This window comes from Strix aluco, chromosome 11 (genome assembly GCF_031877795.1).
Source record: "Strix aluco isolate bStrAlu1 chromosome 11, bStrAlu1.hap1, whole genome shotgun sequence".
In the NCBI taxonomy this organism is placed as follows: Eukaryota; Metazoa; Chordata; class Aves; order Strigiformes; family Strigidae; genus Strix; species Strix aluco.
This window is the reverse complement of record NC_133941.1, coordinates 399,780-415,176: the sequence shown is the minus strand read 5'-3', so window position 1 is coordinate 415,176 and position 15,397 is coordinate 399,780. Positions and strand designations below refer to the sequence as shown.

At 44.6% G+C, this 15,397-nt stretch overlaps 1 protein-coding gene across 7 annotated transcripts in view; it reads right to left on the bottom strand.

Annotated features, from left to right (window-relative positions):
- The window catches only part of TMCC1 (transmembrane and coiled-coil domain family 1), a 120,914-nt gene that overhangs the window by 31,947 nt on the left and 73,570 nt on the right, over positions 1-15,397 (bottom strand). For 2 of the 7 annotated variants that reach the window (XM_074836527.1, XM_074836529.1), the window contains exon 3: positions 11,185-11,249. The exons of 4 other annotated variants lie outside the window; for them this stretch is intronic. In XM_074836527.1, coding sequence (XP_074692628.1) covers positions 11,185-11,249 — 65 coding nt within the window. Of the gene's footprint in view, positions 1-10,904; positions 10,950-11,184; positions 11,250-15,397 lie in introns of those variants that run through there. One more of the 7 variants, XM_074836535.1, reaches the window with a different exon arrangement.

The window sequence follows — 15,397 nt, the reverse complement described above, 5'->3', positions numbered from 1 at the left end:
CCCACCATCGACTGCCCCACAGCAGCGGCCGGGCCGGGCGGAGACCAGCGAGCAGAAAGCAAGGGGGTGCGTATGGATGGACGGACAGATGGATGGATGCACAGGAACGAAGGAAAGGAAGTGTATGCACACAAGCATACGTATGAGGAGAAGAAAGGAAGGGGAGAAGCAAAGGAAAAATGGCTTATTAAAACCTTAGGGCAGAAGGACTTGCTTGGCAGCCAGCACATTTAAACAAGTATTACATCCAGCAGCTTATGCCTGGATGTGTATGTTAGGTTTTCATTTTCTTAACTCTTGATAGTCACAGGAGTGACAGCTTTTAAAGTTAAATCAATTTCTTCATCATGTACTTTTTGTGCCTGACTAAATCTGTGGTTGTACATTTTAAGTACTTTTTTATATCCAAGCTAAACAGATTATGAGTATCAGAACACCCGTGAACTGTACAGTGCGTTCTTTAGTTTTATCCGCCTGTAATTGTAAAACAGTAAAATTATTGCAAACATTGTCATAGTTTTCAAATTAATGATCTATATTGTGTAGTGTGGTTTTTCTCCCAGTTCAACTAAAGATTTATGTGTCAGCAACTAAGCACGGAGCACATGGACTAAAAACAAAGCTCATCAAAATCAGCTAATGTTGCCAGAGTTCAAGTGGGACTGCACACTCAACATCAGTCAACTCATTTTCAGAACTTCAGAAAGAAAACATTCTTCCTAAAGTCCAAAGAATTTGTAATTCTCCTGATCTGCTTGAAATGTAACAGGCTCAGCTTTCTTCTAACTGAACTAGAAAATCCCCCCTAGATAAATCCAAAATGACTGCATTTTTACAGAAGGGTACAAAACACCGGCTTTACAGTGTACTTAAAGATCACTTTGGCTCCAAAGGACTCTGTTTAGACAGACAGCAGGAAGGAAGATGCTCAAGCAGTTCAACTCCTTAACCAAAACACAGGCTCCCTAGAAATATGGATCTTCAGGAACTATCTTGCACCTCTTACTAACACTGCAAACCTTATTCCCGATATGGCACTTGAATCCATCAACAAAAAAAGTCATCCTCCTTCCCTTCTCATTAGCTCGTTCCTGAAGAAAGGTTCACTTCTGGGGCTTTTTCCAAGTCAAGGTAGATGGGATCCTTAATGCCGGGAGCTGCAACAGACACGACTCATCTCTTTAAAATGCTTGGAAGTGCTGCGTGACACAATGACAAACAGCAAAGCTTTCCTTTCCTGTCTCACAGCCTCTGCGATGGCTATGATCAACTGGGGTTGCATCACTGCTTACTTGCAGGTCCCAGTTTTCTGAGTAGTTTCCCTTGTACCTGGGGTAAAGGGACCTCCGCCACACTGAAAATATCAGCCTGATAAAATACGGAAGAGGAAAGAAAAATAGGAAAGAGAAAGGGACCTTGCTTGTGCTCAATACTACTTCTGGACCCACAAACAGGTATTCTCTCTCACTAAAGGAAACCTCTCTCCCTAACTTTTTTAAAAGCTGCTGCTACTGCTTTCAGGGAAAGGAGAATCCCCCTTAAAAAAACACTGACTTCAAAATCTTATTTGTCAGACAAATAAAAGATGTCTTTAACATAAAATGACACAACACAATGACAGTTTGCAGTGAAGGTTTAAAATGGGCCATACTCCCTACTAGTTCTCTTCACAGCTGGTAAAGCACTAAGCCTTCAGGTAAAGATCTCAGAAAGCCAACTGCTGACAATACATGCTGAAAATACGATCTGATAAGCCATTTCAGCCCAGGTTTTGTGCCTGTTTTGCAGCTGCTGACAACCTTATAGGCACTTCAAGCGGAACAAGGATCTCTCTTGGTAGGAGGTATTGATGTCTTACACTGTCTCAGTGCAGATGGAGAACCATGAAATCAGCCTTTGGCAAGTAGTCGGAGGAACTAATGGAGTTTCAAAATAATTTTATTTAAATATGTGGTTGAATTTTTGCATCTGTTTCTGCAATATGTGACATTAAATATTTAAGAGCTCTCAAAGAACTGGATGTTCACTTCTAAGTTTTGTCCAGATATAGTTAATTGGTTATAGTTAACTCTGAATTCATAATTTTGCTAAATTTCCACAGAACTCCTGTAAAGGACAACATTTAGTAATGAGATTTATATCCTCCACACTTACCAATGCATACTAACAGGATGTCAGAGAATCTACACAGCTAATTAATTTACAACATTTTGCTTAAGTAAACAGGTGGAGAACTTAGATGACTTGCTATCATAAAGTCTTAAAATGAACACACATTACTACAGACTCAAAGCCACAAGATTTGCCTTTATTGACTGGAACTTTATATAGCCAGTGAAGAGTTAATAATCAAACACTACTCCTGGATCAATAATCTCAGTGATAAGGGGCATCTTGCATAAGACTTTCTGGTCATTATGTGGTGATTAGTAAGTTTCTGCACAGCTGCAAGACCTAATCACAGATATCTGGGCTTGATCCACATTAACCCCCAAGCCTGGAAAGGGCCCGTCTGTTCCCGTGCTTACCACCCAGGGACAGGGGCTAAAGCCACCTTAATGTTCTTGCTGGCATCTACAAATTACAAAACCGTGTGTGATTATAAAAGCGGCAATAACCTAATGGTATAAGGTACCATTTGGATCAGAAGCACTTTAAGCTAATGCATTATTTAACATTTATCTTCTAATTTAAGCTCCTAGACTTCAAAGTCATGGCACAGAACTGGAGTTCCCCTCCTCTGTACATACCCACCGGATAAAGTTAGTTTTGGCTACATCTGTCTTTTTTACATTTCACTCAAAGGATGCTCCGCATAGGACTTGCTTTCCTTGTTACTGTTGGTAGTTTCTTGTCTCAGTTTTAACCACCATAAGAAGAACAGCCCTTCCTTTCCCGACACACGTTTCCAGAAGTATACAAAATGTTTCTACTGGCACTTAATAATGAGAGAGAGCAAAAGGTTAGTCCATAAATATTGCATCCTGTAGCCCTGATGTGAAGCGCGGCCGTATTGATGGTGCTTTTTATAACCAGTTTATCTCACAATACCAACACGCTGAATCTCGACGAAGAGACCGCGGCTGGCTGTGATGGTGCAGCTCAAAACTGAGGCGCCACCGAATGACAACCCACAGCCAGAGTTGTTATTAGCCAGAAGATGGCTCTGTGAACTAGGGCGGAGAGTAAACTTGTGTACGAACAGGCCATCCTTCAGGAGGCCATCAACATCAAGGACATTTTCCAAGGGCATTCACCTGATTATTGCTGCACCAAATCAACTTTCCCACAGGAACAATGGAGAAACCTGGCTGCTGCCTGCCAAATTGCTACTAGACCAGATTTGCACACATGGTTAAAATGATGTCTGTTTAGAAAAGGACTTCTCAATATTTATAACCTAGGGTGGAGAGACTTTTAAAAGTTTTTGCTGAGCTTGTCTATTCCAGCTATTCATGCAATGATCCAGACCCACTTCAGGCCAATCTGTCAGTGCTCTGCACACAGAGCTATGGAGGCGGCCTTCGACACCCTTTTGGAAGGGGAAGAAAGTCACCCGATCTCAGCCTCCATTCCTTTTGATTTTCCCAGGTACAGGAAAAACTGACAAATCCAGGATGACTGCCTGCACCTCAGCGCAGAATTAGCAGTTGGGGGGTTTACTGACTGCTGCTGCTTCATGGCCATCTGGGACACACCACGCTTCCAGCCAGGAGGGAAAGCAAGGGGAAAAGAGAATCAAACTTCAGCAGAGCTGGGACCCACAGCACGAAGGGACCACTCTGGGCTTGTGTGCTTCCTCCACCAGCTGCTGGGGGACAACAGCAAGGGACAGGCCTTCAGAGAGAAGGCAGCTCTGGAAGAGAGGGGCTCTGTTCCCCTCAAACAAGGGCGCAGGATCAGGATGGAGATGCCTTCAATGTCCCAACACTATATGCTTCTCAGCTATTACTTTTTTCTGCTGTGACCTTATGGCTGATAGCAGCTAACAACAATCCTCTTGAGGCAGCTAGAGCTGCTGGCATGGGTGTCCACTGCCTGTTTTTGAGGTACGACCCCGGTGGCAGAAGGCAGATCCTCGCATCACCTGGTCCCCCGCAGCAGAGGTGGTGCACACGCTGGCGATGCTCCGGCCGAGCCTGGGGCACTGTGCGGCCGGCAGCTCCTGACCCTGGGCCACCACCACTGGAGAAGCTTCTGGAGCCCGGCCTGGCCCTGGGCCCGCCAGCACACTCAACCCTTCCCCTGTCGCACCCACAACTATAAAAATCCTGAAACAGTGAACTTTGACACGTTACACCGCTAAGGTACAAGTCTTCGTACTGTGAAATTGTGGTGGTTTAGTCCCTGCCGGGGTCTGAGACCACGTGGCTGCTGCCCCTCCCCCACAAAGGGAGTGAAATACAAAGCCCCGGGGTGAGATAAGGACAGGTTTAATACAGCAGTGCAACAGCAACACAACAAACAGCAACAATAACAGTAATAACAATGAACAGAGCAAAATATGTACCGATACAGCAGTGAGAGGAGCAGTTGCACAAACCCCACACGCTCACCGATTCTTCCTGCGCTCTGGCGCCTGGACGTGACGTCAGCATGGTATCTGAATAACCCGGCTAGAGCACCCCCCCACTGCTGGGGAAACTTAATCCTATCCTAGCTAAACCAGGACAGAAATAAAAACCATAAAAACCCGTATCCCTTTAGGATATTGCTTAGAATTTGGGCCTAAACCTGTGGGTGTGTATCAGCACAGTTATTTTTGCTCTGCTATAATCAATGGCCAACCATCACAGGCCACCATCCCGGGGAGATGACATACCCCACTGAGCACGGCAGGTCCCATCTCCTACCAGGAGGGCCCCTGACCCCAGCACTGCCTGCGGGCGCTGATCCTGCGCTGAGCCGGCTGTGGGTAAACACGGCCCCACGACAGGACTGGTGGCACTTCTGCTCACCTCTAACGGCTACATTTGATCATTAGCTGCCATCAGTTCCGAGCTCTGGGGCACTGTCTAGTGATGGTGGTGAATGAGGGGATGCGGGAAGATGCGCCGAGCTCCCAAGACCTGACCACGGTGGGTCTGTTCAGGACAGCCCGCTCTCACCCGCTGACAGATCAGGAAGGCAGTTGCTGGCACCCACTACCATTTTTCAGCGTAATACTCTCCTAGCTCTGACCAGTGCTGCAGAGTTTAACACTGACAGTCTCAACTGCTCCTCTGCTTATTCAAGTCTACAGAACTCTTATATCCTTGTCACAAGCCAAAAAAATTTCCTCGTAACAGATTTATTTCTATTTTCCACTTCTCATCTTCCTCGGGCATTTTTGTTAGGTACAATGGTCCAACACCTGCAGCTGTGTGAGCCATCTTCTCCTGTCTCGCTGGCCACACCCATCCAAGAGTGACACTTATCCAGCAGTAATGATCGGGCCGTGCCTACAAGCAGGAGAAGGTGTGTCTCCAGGACTACTCCTTCTCTTACCAGGAGGTGACAGCAGACCAGGCTTGAAGTACCTGGCTGCTGACAAGAAACAGCTCGGTTTTGAGGGCACCTTACACTGCTAGTCCCGGCCTCCAAGAAACCAGGAGAGGCTGCCACTAGTGTCCCACAGCCACCACGGGGCACAGGGCACGGCAGAGTGTCTCTGCAGTGTCACTCACCCTGGGCACACCTACTTGCACAGCTCTGCTTTTCCTCAGACGGCACCAAATGTAAAATCTTGAGCATTCATAGTCCAGTTCCAATTTTAGACACAGCCTAAGATATACTTGATTAGTAAATGGGTGATGGTCTTTAAACGGGTTTAGTATTTTTTTTTTAATAAGCAATGAATTGGTTAACCTGTTAGAAATCTGCATATAAAAACCTATCTTCCTTCTTCCTGACATGGTAAAATACAAAATAAAGACTTTTAGCATACTATGCAACATTGCTCTGGCTCAGCAGAAACCACAATCAAGGCAAAATGCCCAGTGTGCATAAAGGATTAAGTTTACCAATAAAGCTGCAACCTAAAAAACTGCACAGTGATGAAATGGAAAATTTCCAAGTAGGCTTGGTGTTTCATTTCTCAACACTGTTGGCATGAACATCATCACAGTGTCTGATACGAGTCTAACTGATAGAGAATACACTCACCCCACCAAAACACATTTCTTTTACTCTTAACACTGTGCCTTCCCCAATAACAACCTGGAAGGGCAAACAGCTGTGGTTGAAATTGCTTTCATTTCCTTTAAACAAAATTTCACTTGTCAGCTTTCAGTTTTACTGGATGTCTATGTATCAAATTGATTATTTTTGGTTATCACACTGTCAAAGATTTTTGAACTACCAAACTTCACCCACTCACACTTTCTTCTTATTAAAATATTGGAAAAGAACAAAAAAAACCCCCCACCTCCCCAACAACAAGCATCTTCTCATTGTTCAGCAACTGTCTCGGTGGTTTAGTTTTTAGCACTGAGTGACCAAACTTCCTTAAAGTGTGAAGAGTGAGCCCATACTGACACACTGAGCTGCTGTGTGTTAACCACAGGATATAAGTTGTCTTGGCCACTGCAATTGCGAGGTGAGGCGGGATGCATTTGCCTGAACATAAAAGCCTGTAGATAAAGATTTAAGGTTTTGTTCCTACCTTGCAAAGAGCTTAAAGTGTGCAATAAGCACATGACATGATGGGTTCCTACAGCTTAGCTGACATAGGGTAATTTATTAGCTCATTAACATATCTGAGGTCTTCTATTCATTCAAATGGCTTGGATACACTGAATTTGATAGCTCTCCTCTCAGCTCAAAAGTGAAAGATAAACTCAGAAGATGCTTCTTGATTTCTAAAGGAGCTTCATGTCCACAGTCATTTACAGCTGTACTCGCTCCAGAAAGCAGTGTTTTTCTCTTCTTTTCGTTTGCTTCTGAATGCTCTTCTGCCATGAAAGCAGGCAAAAGTCACAATATAACTGAAAATTTGAAGCTATGTTTGGAACTTGCAGAACTTCTACAAAAATCCTAAAACCAGAAAAGCCAATGAAACTCACTGACAGCAACATATAAAATTCATCAAGCCCATCTACCTGATTTGCATAATATGATTTATGAAGTAAACTCTTAAATTACATAGTTAAAACTAATAATGTCACAACACTGTGTTGTGGAGGAAAGCAGATTCCCCACGAGCCATACATAAGATGTGAATACATTCCAGAGAAGGCTCCTTTATTCCAGAACACAAACTATGAAGAGGGCCACTGACTACACGGACAAATTCAGACAAAAGAAAAGGCTGCTGCTCTTGCAGGTTTCAGAGCGAGTATTGAACACAACAAGAATTCCGTTTCTGTGCGCACTCTGGGTTCGTGATGTGCAAGAGGCTGCCGAAGCCAGTGGCTGGCACACAACAATCCCTATTTATTCCTTTCTTTAAAGAACAAAATAATAATTTGAGCAACTTCATTGATTAATCAATCCGAAAGTCACGAGCTCTGATAATCTTTGCTCATGGTGATCCTATCCAGAAGCTTATGAAATTACCAGACCCCTGTATGTGGCCAGAGCGCCTACAATGATCAAACGCCCTCAAGATGTGTTTGAGCTCAACTCATGGACTTTCTAGAAAGCAGGAGATTCTGTCCTTTCCCACAGTCTATAGAGGCAGGTGCCTATCACAGAAACTCGCATTTGTGTTTGAATATTTTCAGGTTATATTTGTCTTCTCCATCAATCTCCTCCAATTAGCATCCCCTTCCTTTCCAAATGGATACTGGGCTATAGCATCTGTGACCTTAAATCCAAACTGCTGTATTATTGATGGTGAAGAAATGGCTAAATTGATACTGTCTCTGGAATCGAGCTCTTCATAAAGCAGGAAGCATTTGCTTTTTCATTTCTCTTTAATTTATTTGATTAAAAATCTTTTAATACTACAGACTGCTCAGGAAAATACCCCTGTCTTTAACCTTTTTTCACTGGTTTGTCTCCCACATTACACCCATTGCCGGTACTGACTTTTGGTGTTGCTTTACGCATTCGGACACCTTACGAATGTGTCATTTCTAAGTCTGTTGTTTTAGACAACGTTCTTCTTCCAGAAGCTCTCTTATCTAGTGTTAGTCTCGAGAGCATCTCTACCTTCACCCTTACAGTCAAAAACCATGGGAAATATCCCTTGAACCCACTGTACCACGTCTTCAGAACCCACTGTACGGCATCCTCATTGAGAAGCTTCACCCTCGGCTCAGTCTTGCTCCTTCTGAAAGCCTGATCTGCCCGCGGCTTCCCCTCTGAACTTCTGCACTTCTGCTGATTTGCAAAACCCCAGTTCCTAATACGAGAGCTCATCCCCAGCCTGAAGCCCAGCCAGCCTCTGGGAAGCAGAGCCTCGCCCTGACCCCATCCCCACTGGCCCGAGCCCTTCTCGGACAGGCATCTCCTGCTTCCCAACGCTCCAGCCATACGTTCCAGACACTCCACTTTGGATTCATTTCAGTTCTTTTCTCCCAAATGTCAACCCCGCATTGTGAAGGTGTGCTTCTTAGGGCTTTTCTGTGTCTGGATCTTCCCCTTCCCCTGCTGCCCTCTCATTGTTTTTAGACTTGTGATGTTTGTTTGTTTGTTTAAGATTTCATTTGGGTTATGATCATCTCTTCAGCTGTTTCACAGTACAGGAAAATCTGACTAGCAATTAAATTGTTCAGGATATGACCCTAGTTCTGTAAAAAAATTAACTGCTGTTTGTCCTAGCTATTTTAACAGCTATCTTCTCTGGGTTAATGATAACAATGAAGCTTCCAATTCATAATATCCTGCTAATTTAATAGTTTGGTTAATGTGAGGAAGTTGCAGCATCCTGAATAGCAATGACAAATTATCCTGAACAATAAGTCACTGTCCTGGGTCAATACTTCTTAGTCGCCTTGGTGAAAGTAGAATGTCAAAGCAGTATTAAAAAAAAAAAAAAAGAAAAAAGAAAAAAAGAAAACCACAAGAAAATAAACAACCCAGAAAAACCCAAACACCCACTACTCTGTTTTACAAAAAAAGAAACCCCCACAACTCAAAATTGTTTTCAACAACAAATACATAAGTCTTCCTTGCAGATAAACTACAAAAAAGGTTTTAAAATATGTAGCACTGTGCTACTTTTTCCATTGACAGCTTATAAAAGAACACATATAACATGTCCCTTCCGCTACAAACAAACTCTTCCCTTTAACCCACATTTCCTTAAACTGTGGGAATATGAACAGCAGAAAATCTGATCTTTCCTGGCTTTGTTGGAGCTGTATTGAAGACCCAGATACTTGCAGCTAAACTGACAACACAAGAAAGTTGAATTTTTAAAACCCAAAGTATTAGTCATTGAAATGGAATATGTACCACAAAAAAAAGCTGAAAAGAGATTGACTAAAAATATTTTTTCCTTTCAAACAGATCAGTCGTCACTTATCTTTGTACTAGTTCTACAGGCATCTTAGCCTAGCTTTGATAACGTCTCATATAAAAACATAAAACCCCTTCCTTGTAAGCTGCAAAAGAGCAAAAGCCACACAAGCCAAGATTTCCTTTCTACTCTCAGCTCACCTTTAAATTCTGTCAGTGGCTCTACATGCTGCTCTGGCCACTCAGCAGAGCTCCACAAAAGAAAAAAGCTCCCCAAATAAAAAGAAAATAGTTTGAATGCCTTTAGTATTTTCACTTTTCTTTGTCCCAACAATGTGGCTCTGTCCTCCGGGAAGGAGCGTACCGGCCCAAACACAGTGTGCCATTCTCCCGCTGGCGTCCGACGGAGCGCCGCTGCCGCGCGGGTCCGGGCTGGCACCCCCTGAACCCTGGGGAAGGTCCGTGCCCCACCGACCCCAAAGCCCAGAGCAAAGCAGAACCTGCCCCCAGCATCGCCTGCGCTCAGGAGGGTGAGCGCCAGGCAGCGAGGTGGGTGGGCACAGCACCACGATGTGAACAGGGAGATACAGGCAGCGCTACTGCTGCCAGCATTCCCAGGACTGATGGAATTTCCTCTAGACTGAGGGAACTGCTGTGGGCTTCACCACTGTTTTCTTAATGAAGCACCCGATTTTAAAGGCAACCAAAATATTTCTAGTGACACTAGGATATGCAGGCAGACTTTCAAAAAATTGTACTTCCCTCTTGAAGAACAGGGAGTTTCCTAGAACCACCTTACTGTCCTGATAAAACACAATCATTAAATGCTAAAGAGATTGTAAACGTTAATAAAAGTTGATCTCCGCCACGCTTCCTCTGCTGTTCACATTCCTTACTGCTCACTAAATCTGTACACGGCACCTTCTGACAAATTCTCCACATTCTGTGCTGTTTGGGACAAATTCCAGAATACTTCGGGGAGGACTACCATGAGGGAGCCTGACCTCGGAGCTCCCTGGAAGAAATCACTCACACCATAACCAGAGAATCTCTAACCATAAACCCAAAAGACACGGACTTCTGGTACTAGAAATCTTTTCTAATCACTAAACATTCAAACCACAGATTCTCTGCATTCATGGGGAATCTCCCAACACAAAATCTTTACTCCCACAGCAAGAACAGATCACACACTTAAAAGACAAAGAGCACTTCAGTAGGGCAAGCAGTTTTCCTTGTTTTAATATTGAGCCCAAGCTGGGCAACAAACATTGCTTACTACAGAGCAACAGCAGAGAAGAAATATCTAACCCAGTCTCCTGAGATGACAGACAGAAGAGACTTGATTTCACCCCTTCAGCGTCGCAACAGGCAGCAGCTCACAGACTGATTTTTAAAAAGCAGACTCCAGCAACAGCAGCTCACTGGTGCCCCAGGGCCCTGCCTAGCAAACCAGCCGCACTCACAACCCTGATGCCGCTCCGCTGACATCCGAGAAAGGAGAAAGCCACAGGACGTACGGTTTCGGAGGCAGGCGGCGAGCCCTCCATGGCGGGTGCGCAGCGAGGGAGGCACGCGGTCTAACCCCAGCGCCCTCCGCCCGCTGAGCATGCTGCGCCGCCGTTACGGCACGGAGACCAGCTCCAGCCCTGCCAGGCTGAACTCTGCCTTGACAAAGCAGGACCTTGTAATATGAAGCAGTAGGACCCTGGGTGTCTTGGCAGAAGCCCCGAACGCATGTTTGAGAAAGCAACTGCAGCTCTGCACAAGCCAGGCATGAATGCACTGCAGAAGAGTTACCGTGTCTGCTAAAAATACTTCACCGCTGACCCCGTCAGGAACACATCTGAAGTGAGTCTTCTTTTCTGGAGAATAACATAACCAAAAAGTGAAATACATCTGTCAGCAATGGTCTCGGAAGTTTATTTTAAAAAACAAACAAACAGAAACCCAGCGTAGTCTCAAACAGAAAAACACCTCACATTTTCTTCCAACAGGGAGACTGCTGGGTTGAATGACACACTTTCACCTCTTCCAGAGCTCCGGGCACGGTGCAACCTCAAAATCTCTTCCTCTGTAGCCTGCCACAGGAGGTTGCCCAGACTCCTATCACAAGTTAAGAAGCTTTAGGGTGCCCTGTTACAGTTAGGAAGCCCAGAGAAAAGCAGAAGGAGCCATCGGACTGGAAATGCGGCTAAAAGACACGCTGCATCTGGTCTGTCCCTCCCTGGTGGGACAGACAGCGAGGTTCTCCTGGGAAGCAGGTAGGGAGCCTTCCTCCTGCCCTCCTCTGCCAAGCACAAACCCGCAAGGCGCCATGGGCAGAACAGATCGCAAGCAAGATCCGGGGTGTGAACGAGCCCTCTGGGGAAAATACAGCAAGACGAGGCTTTTATTTTATGCCTTGAGCATGCACAGCAAGCACAGCCCGTACGTTTTGGGAGACTGTTGGATGGTGAGACAATTTATTCTTCTGGGGAAGGAGAAGCGAGAGAAGTTCCTTCATAGTTTACTTCTCTGCAGACAGACAACTGTGTTTGCCATCTATTCCTAACAGATCCATCCTTAAAAAGAAAGTTATTTTTCAGAGAAGTTAATTTATTCACCAGGCATGTTTTCACATGGATTATGTTCTGTTAATTGCTAATCAGCCTGGCTGTCTGTACCACATCCATTCAAGGAAAGCAGAGGTAGATACTAAGTCTAAGAGACACCACACTGTGTATTTCCCTCACAGTTTTTTAGGTCACAAACATGGATATCTACCTCAGTATATTCTCTGGATCTGTAGTAACTATCTACTTAGTAGTAGTCTGACAAGTTTATGACGATCCCGTTTCAGGGGAAGTCTGCTCTGTTACCAGCTGTCCTAAGGGTGGCCTACCAGCATTCAGCCTCCAACGCCAACCTGCCAACTCCTCCCACCGCCTGATTTCTGCTTTTGCTTAGCAGCCCCGCTCAGGAGCAACAGGAGCGAAGGCCTTGTTTAAAGACAGGAGAATGAAAAAGGTGCAAGAGCTGCAGGAATATTTAGAAAAACTGGTAACAACAAAAGATGAGCTTAAAAACAACAAGTGCTCGTCTGTCTGCTCCCCTCAACATCAAAACACAAGCTTCGTTTTCTGACTTAACTGCTACCTCACTCGAGTTTACAGTTCTGGGAAATAAATGCATTTGAAGTTTAGCCAGCGAGCACTCATTTTGTCCTCATAGCAGCCTCTGCCAACTGATCAGTTTTCAAAGGGAACTTTGAGCAGCGTCCCACCTTCCTGCTCAGTCAGTGTACAGGTAGTTTTAGGGCTGGCATGCTCTAAATCCATACTGACAGCGGGAACCTTCACAGAAGCCGCTGTAGCGGACAGACTGTTGACAATCCTACAGTGCACCAGAATTACCATGTTATTCCTTTCCCTCACACTGGTTTCCACTTTTATACTGCTGAATATTTGGAAAGTGAGTCCTTTCTTGTGCCCACTTCTTTTTTTTTTTTTTAATTAAAATTTTTAAATTTCAGATGCCTCAATCTGGGTTAACTTAAAGCATGTTCTAAAAAAAAATTTGCAACAATTAATCAAGGAAGCTTTGGTCTAACTCAGGTTGGTACATTTCCAGGGTTTACTGTAATAACGCATTGATCCCAATACACATTAATTCATTCTTACTCTCAATTTCCCGTACAGGCTCTGCCTAGTATCTAGCACTGATGGCTCAGATGGATGGTAAGGTCCCACCTGGGTCACAGTGAGCCCCCCCCCGACACAGACACCTCTCCAAACCGTGGGTGAGCAGTGCTCACAGCCGCAGAGCCGTGCCAGACCACCACTGGCCCGACCAGGACGGCAGGACACTGCACACCCCTCCAAGCCGGCTGCAGCCCACGGCTGCTCCTCACACACGCGCTCAGCCCTCGCTGCTCCCGAGGTGCTGTGGTGGCTTGGCAGTGCCACCAACAGAACACAGACCCTGCACAGGTGATGAAGTGAAATTTGTTGCTATGGGAATCAGCTCATAGAGAAATTCTTAAAATTTCCATTGTTTTTTATCAACAGCTCAGAAACCAAACGGCAAAGGCAGTGCCCTCCTCAGCCAACACACTCCTCCAGGCAGCACCGGCCCGGGCTGTCCCCAGCCCCGCACCACCACCAGCATCTCACCAGCTGCTTCCCCAGTCGCTCACTGACCTCTCGGAAAAATCACCCCAGATAACCAAACAGTTACAGCAGAGTATTCTTCATTAAGCCAGCTTATGTGGACTAATGTTTGGCAGTTAAAAGAGGACACCAGAAGCACTCTCTCTGTCTCCCAGCTGTGCACCCGCCAGCACCTACCTCACGGAAGGGAGCCCCGTACAAAGCAGCGATGCACTAACTCGGCGTCCTGCCCTCGCACTGTACCAACCCTAACTGCTGAACGACTGTCCGCATGCAAAAACCTGCCCTCAAAGTAGGCACTAAAACTTTTCTGAAAATACCTAGTTGTTTTCTGCTTCCTGACTGGAGTTTTTCTACACATTTTTAATGAAAACTGCCATTGATTACCTGAAGACAGCTTTGTTGTAAGACAACAAAGAGTATGCACAGAAGATCACACACAAACCTCACCCAGGAGACAGTCAAAAGTAGTGCATGAAAATGCCCTCTCAGAAGCAACTCTGATGAGTAATTGCAGAAGAGTGTCTCATGTTGTTAAAAATAGAACTAATTTTTGCATTGGCAGATGGAGTTTCAGTCATAATATCCACTGAGCCACTTGAATAATTAAGTGTTGCTTCTCCATGGCATAACAAAGTATCTAATGCAATTTACTGCCCTGTCTATAAAATGTGATATAAATACTGTTTGCTAATTTTTCAGCAATGAAATTAATAGAAATAAGGTGTACAGTACTGTGCAGCAAGCCTCTAGCTGAACTACCACCATGGCTGCCAAGACATCAGCACCATTCTCTACATACAAGCTATTTAATCTTCCAGGTAATTACCTCCTGGAACAGAGCAGTCATTTAATCTAGAAATCAGGTTTACTCAGAAGGAAGCAGAAGAAACTCTAGACTGGTAATCCTCAGTAACCTGAAACATGTGGCTAGACAGAGTGACAGATAGTAGCCAATGCAAAGTAAGATTTTTTTTAGAAGTATACATAAGGTTTTAAAAGAGCTACATGTAAAATGCAGTCTTCATGGTAGCACAGACCCCGAATATTGCACAAACTGCTTGTGTATCACAGAATCAAGTCGAGTTTTTCTTTTCAGATCTTCTTCGCATTTCATCTCTATTTAGAGAGACTTCAGAAAACTGCCTTCTTTCACATACTAACTAGAACACACTACATGAAGTACTGAATGGTTATTTACTTTTATTGCAGGCCTCCTGAAGGAACAGCTACATACAGTTACGTTCTTTTTCAATTGAAGTATTTGCTCCTATTCCCCTGCTATCTCAGTAACCATTTTCAGTCTATGAGGGCACAAAGGGCTCTGCATCTTCCTTACAACCCATGTTATCATCAAAATTCTCTTCCACAAAGCCTCAGTCTAACGGGATTTCCTAGGCTACAGCATTAAATCAACTGCAATTTTCAAAGAAAGTTTAAGTCCTGAAAGAAGAGCAAATATCTTAAAAGATGTGTCTGTGCTGAAGCTGTTCACTGTGGAGTTATGAAGGATGCACAGGCGGCACTTTAAACATTAAAAAAAAAACCGAAAAACCAACCAACCAAGCAAAAAAAAAAAAACCCAAACAAAAAAACCCCCAAACAAAAGAAAAAAGACAAAACAAACCAGCAGGTTTTTTACTGCAAGAGTGCTCACACACTGAAGTAGGTTGCCCAGACTCCATCCCTGGAGTCAGTCGAAGCCCAGACCATGATCCCAGGCAATGTGCTTCAGCTGCCCTGGCCTTGGGCACGGGGTTGGACTAGACAATCTCCAGAAGTCCCTTCCAACTTCAGTGATTCTGTGAGCCTCCAGCTTTTGGGATGCATTTTAAATTCTTCAGTACACATAATTTTGGATC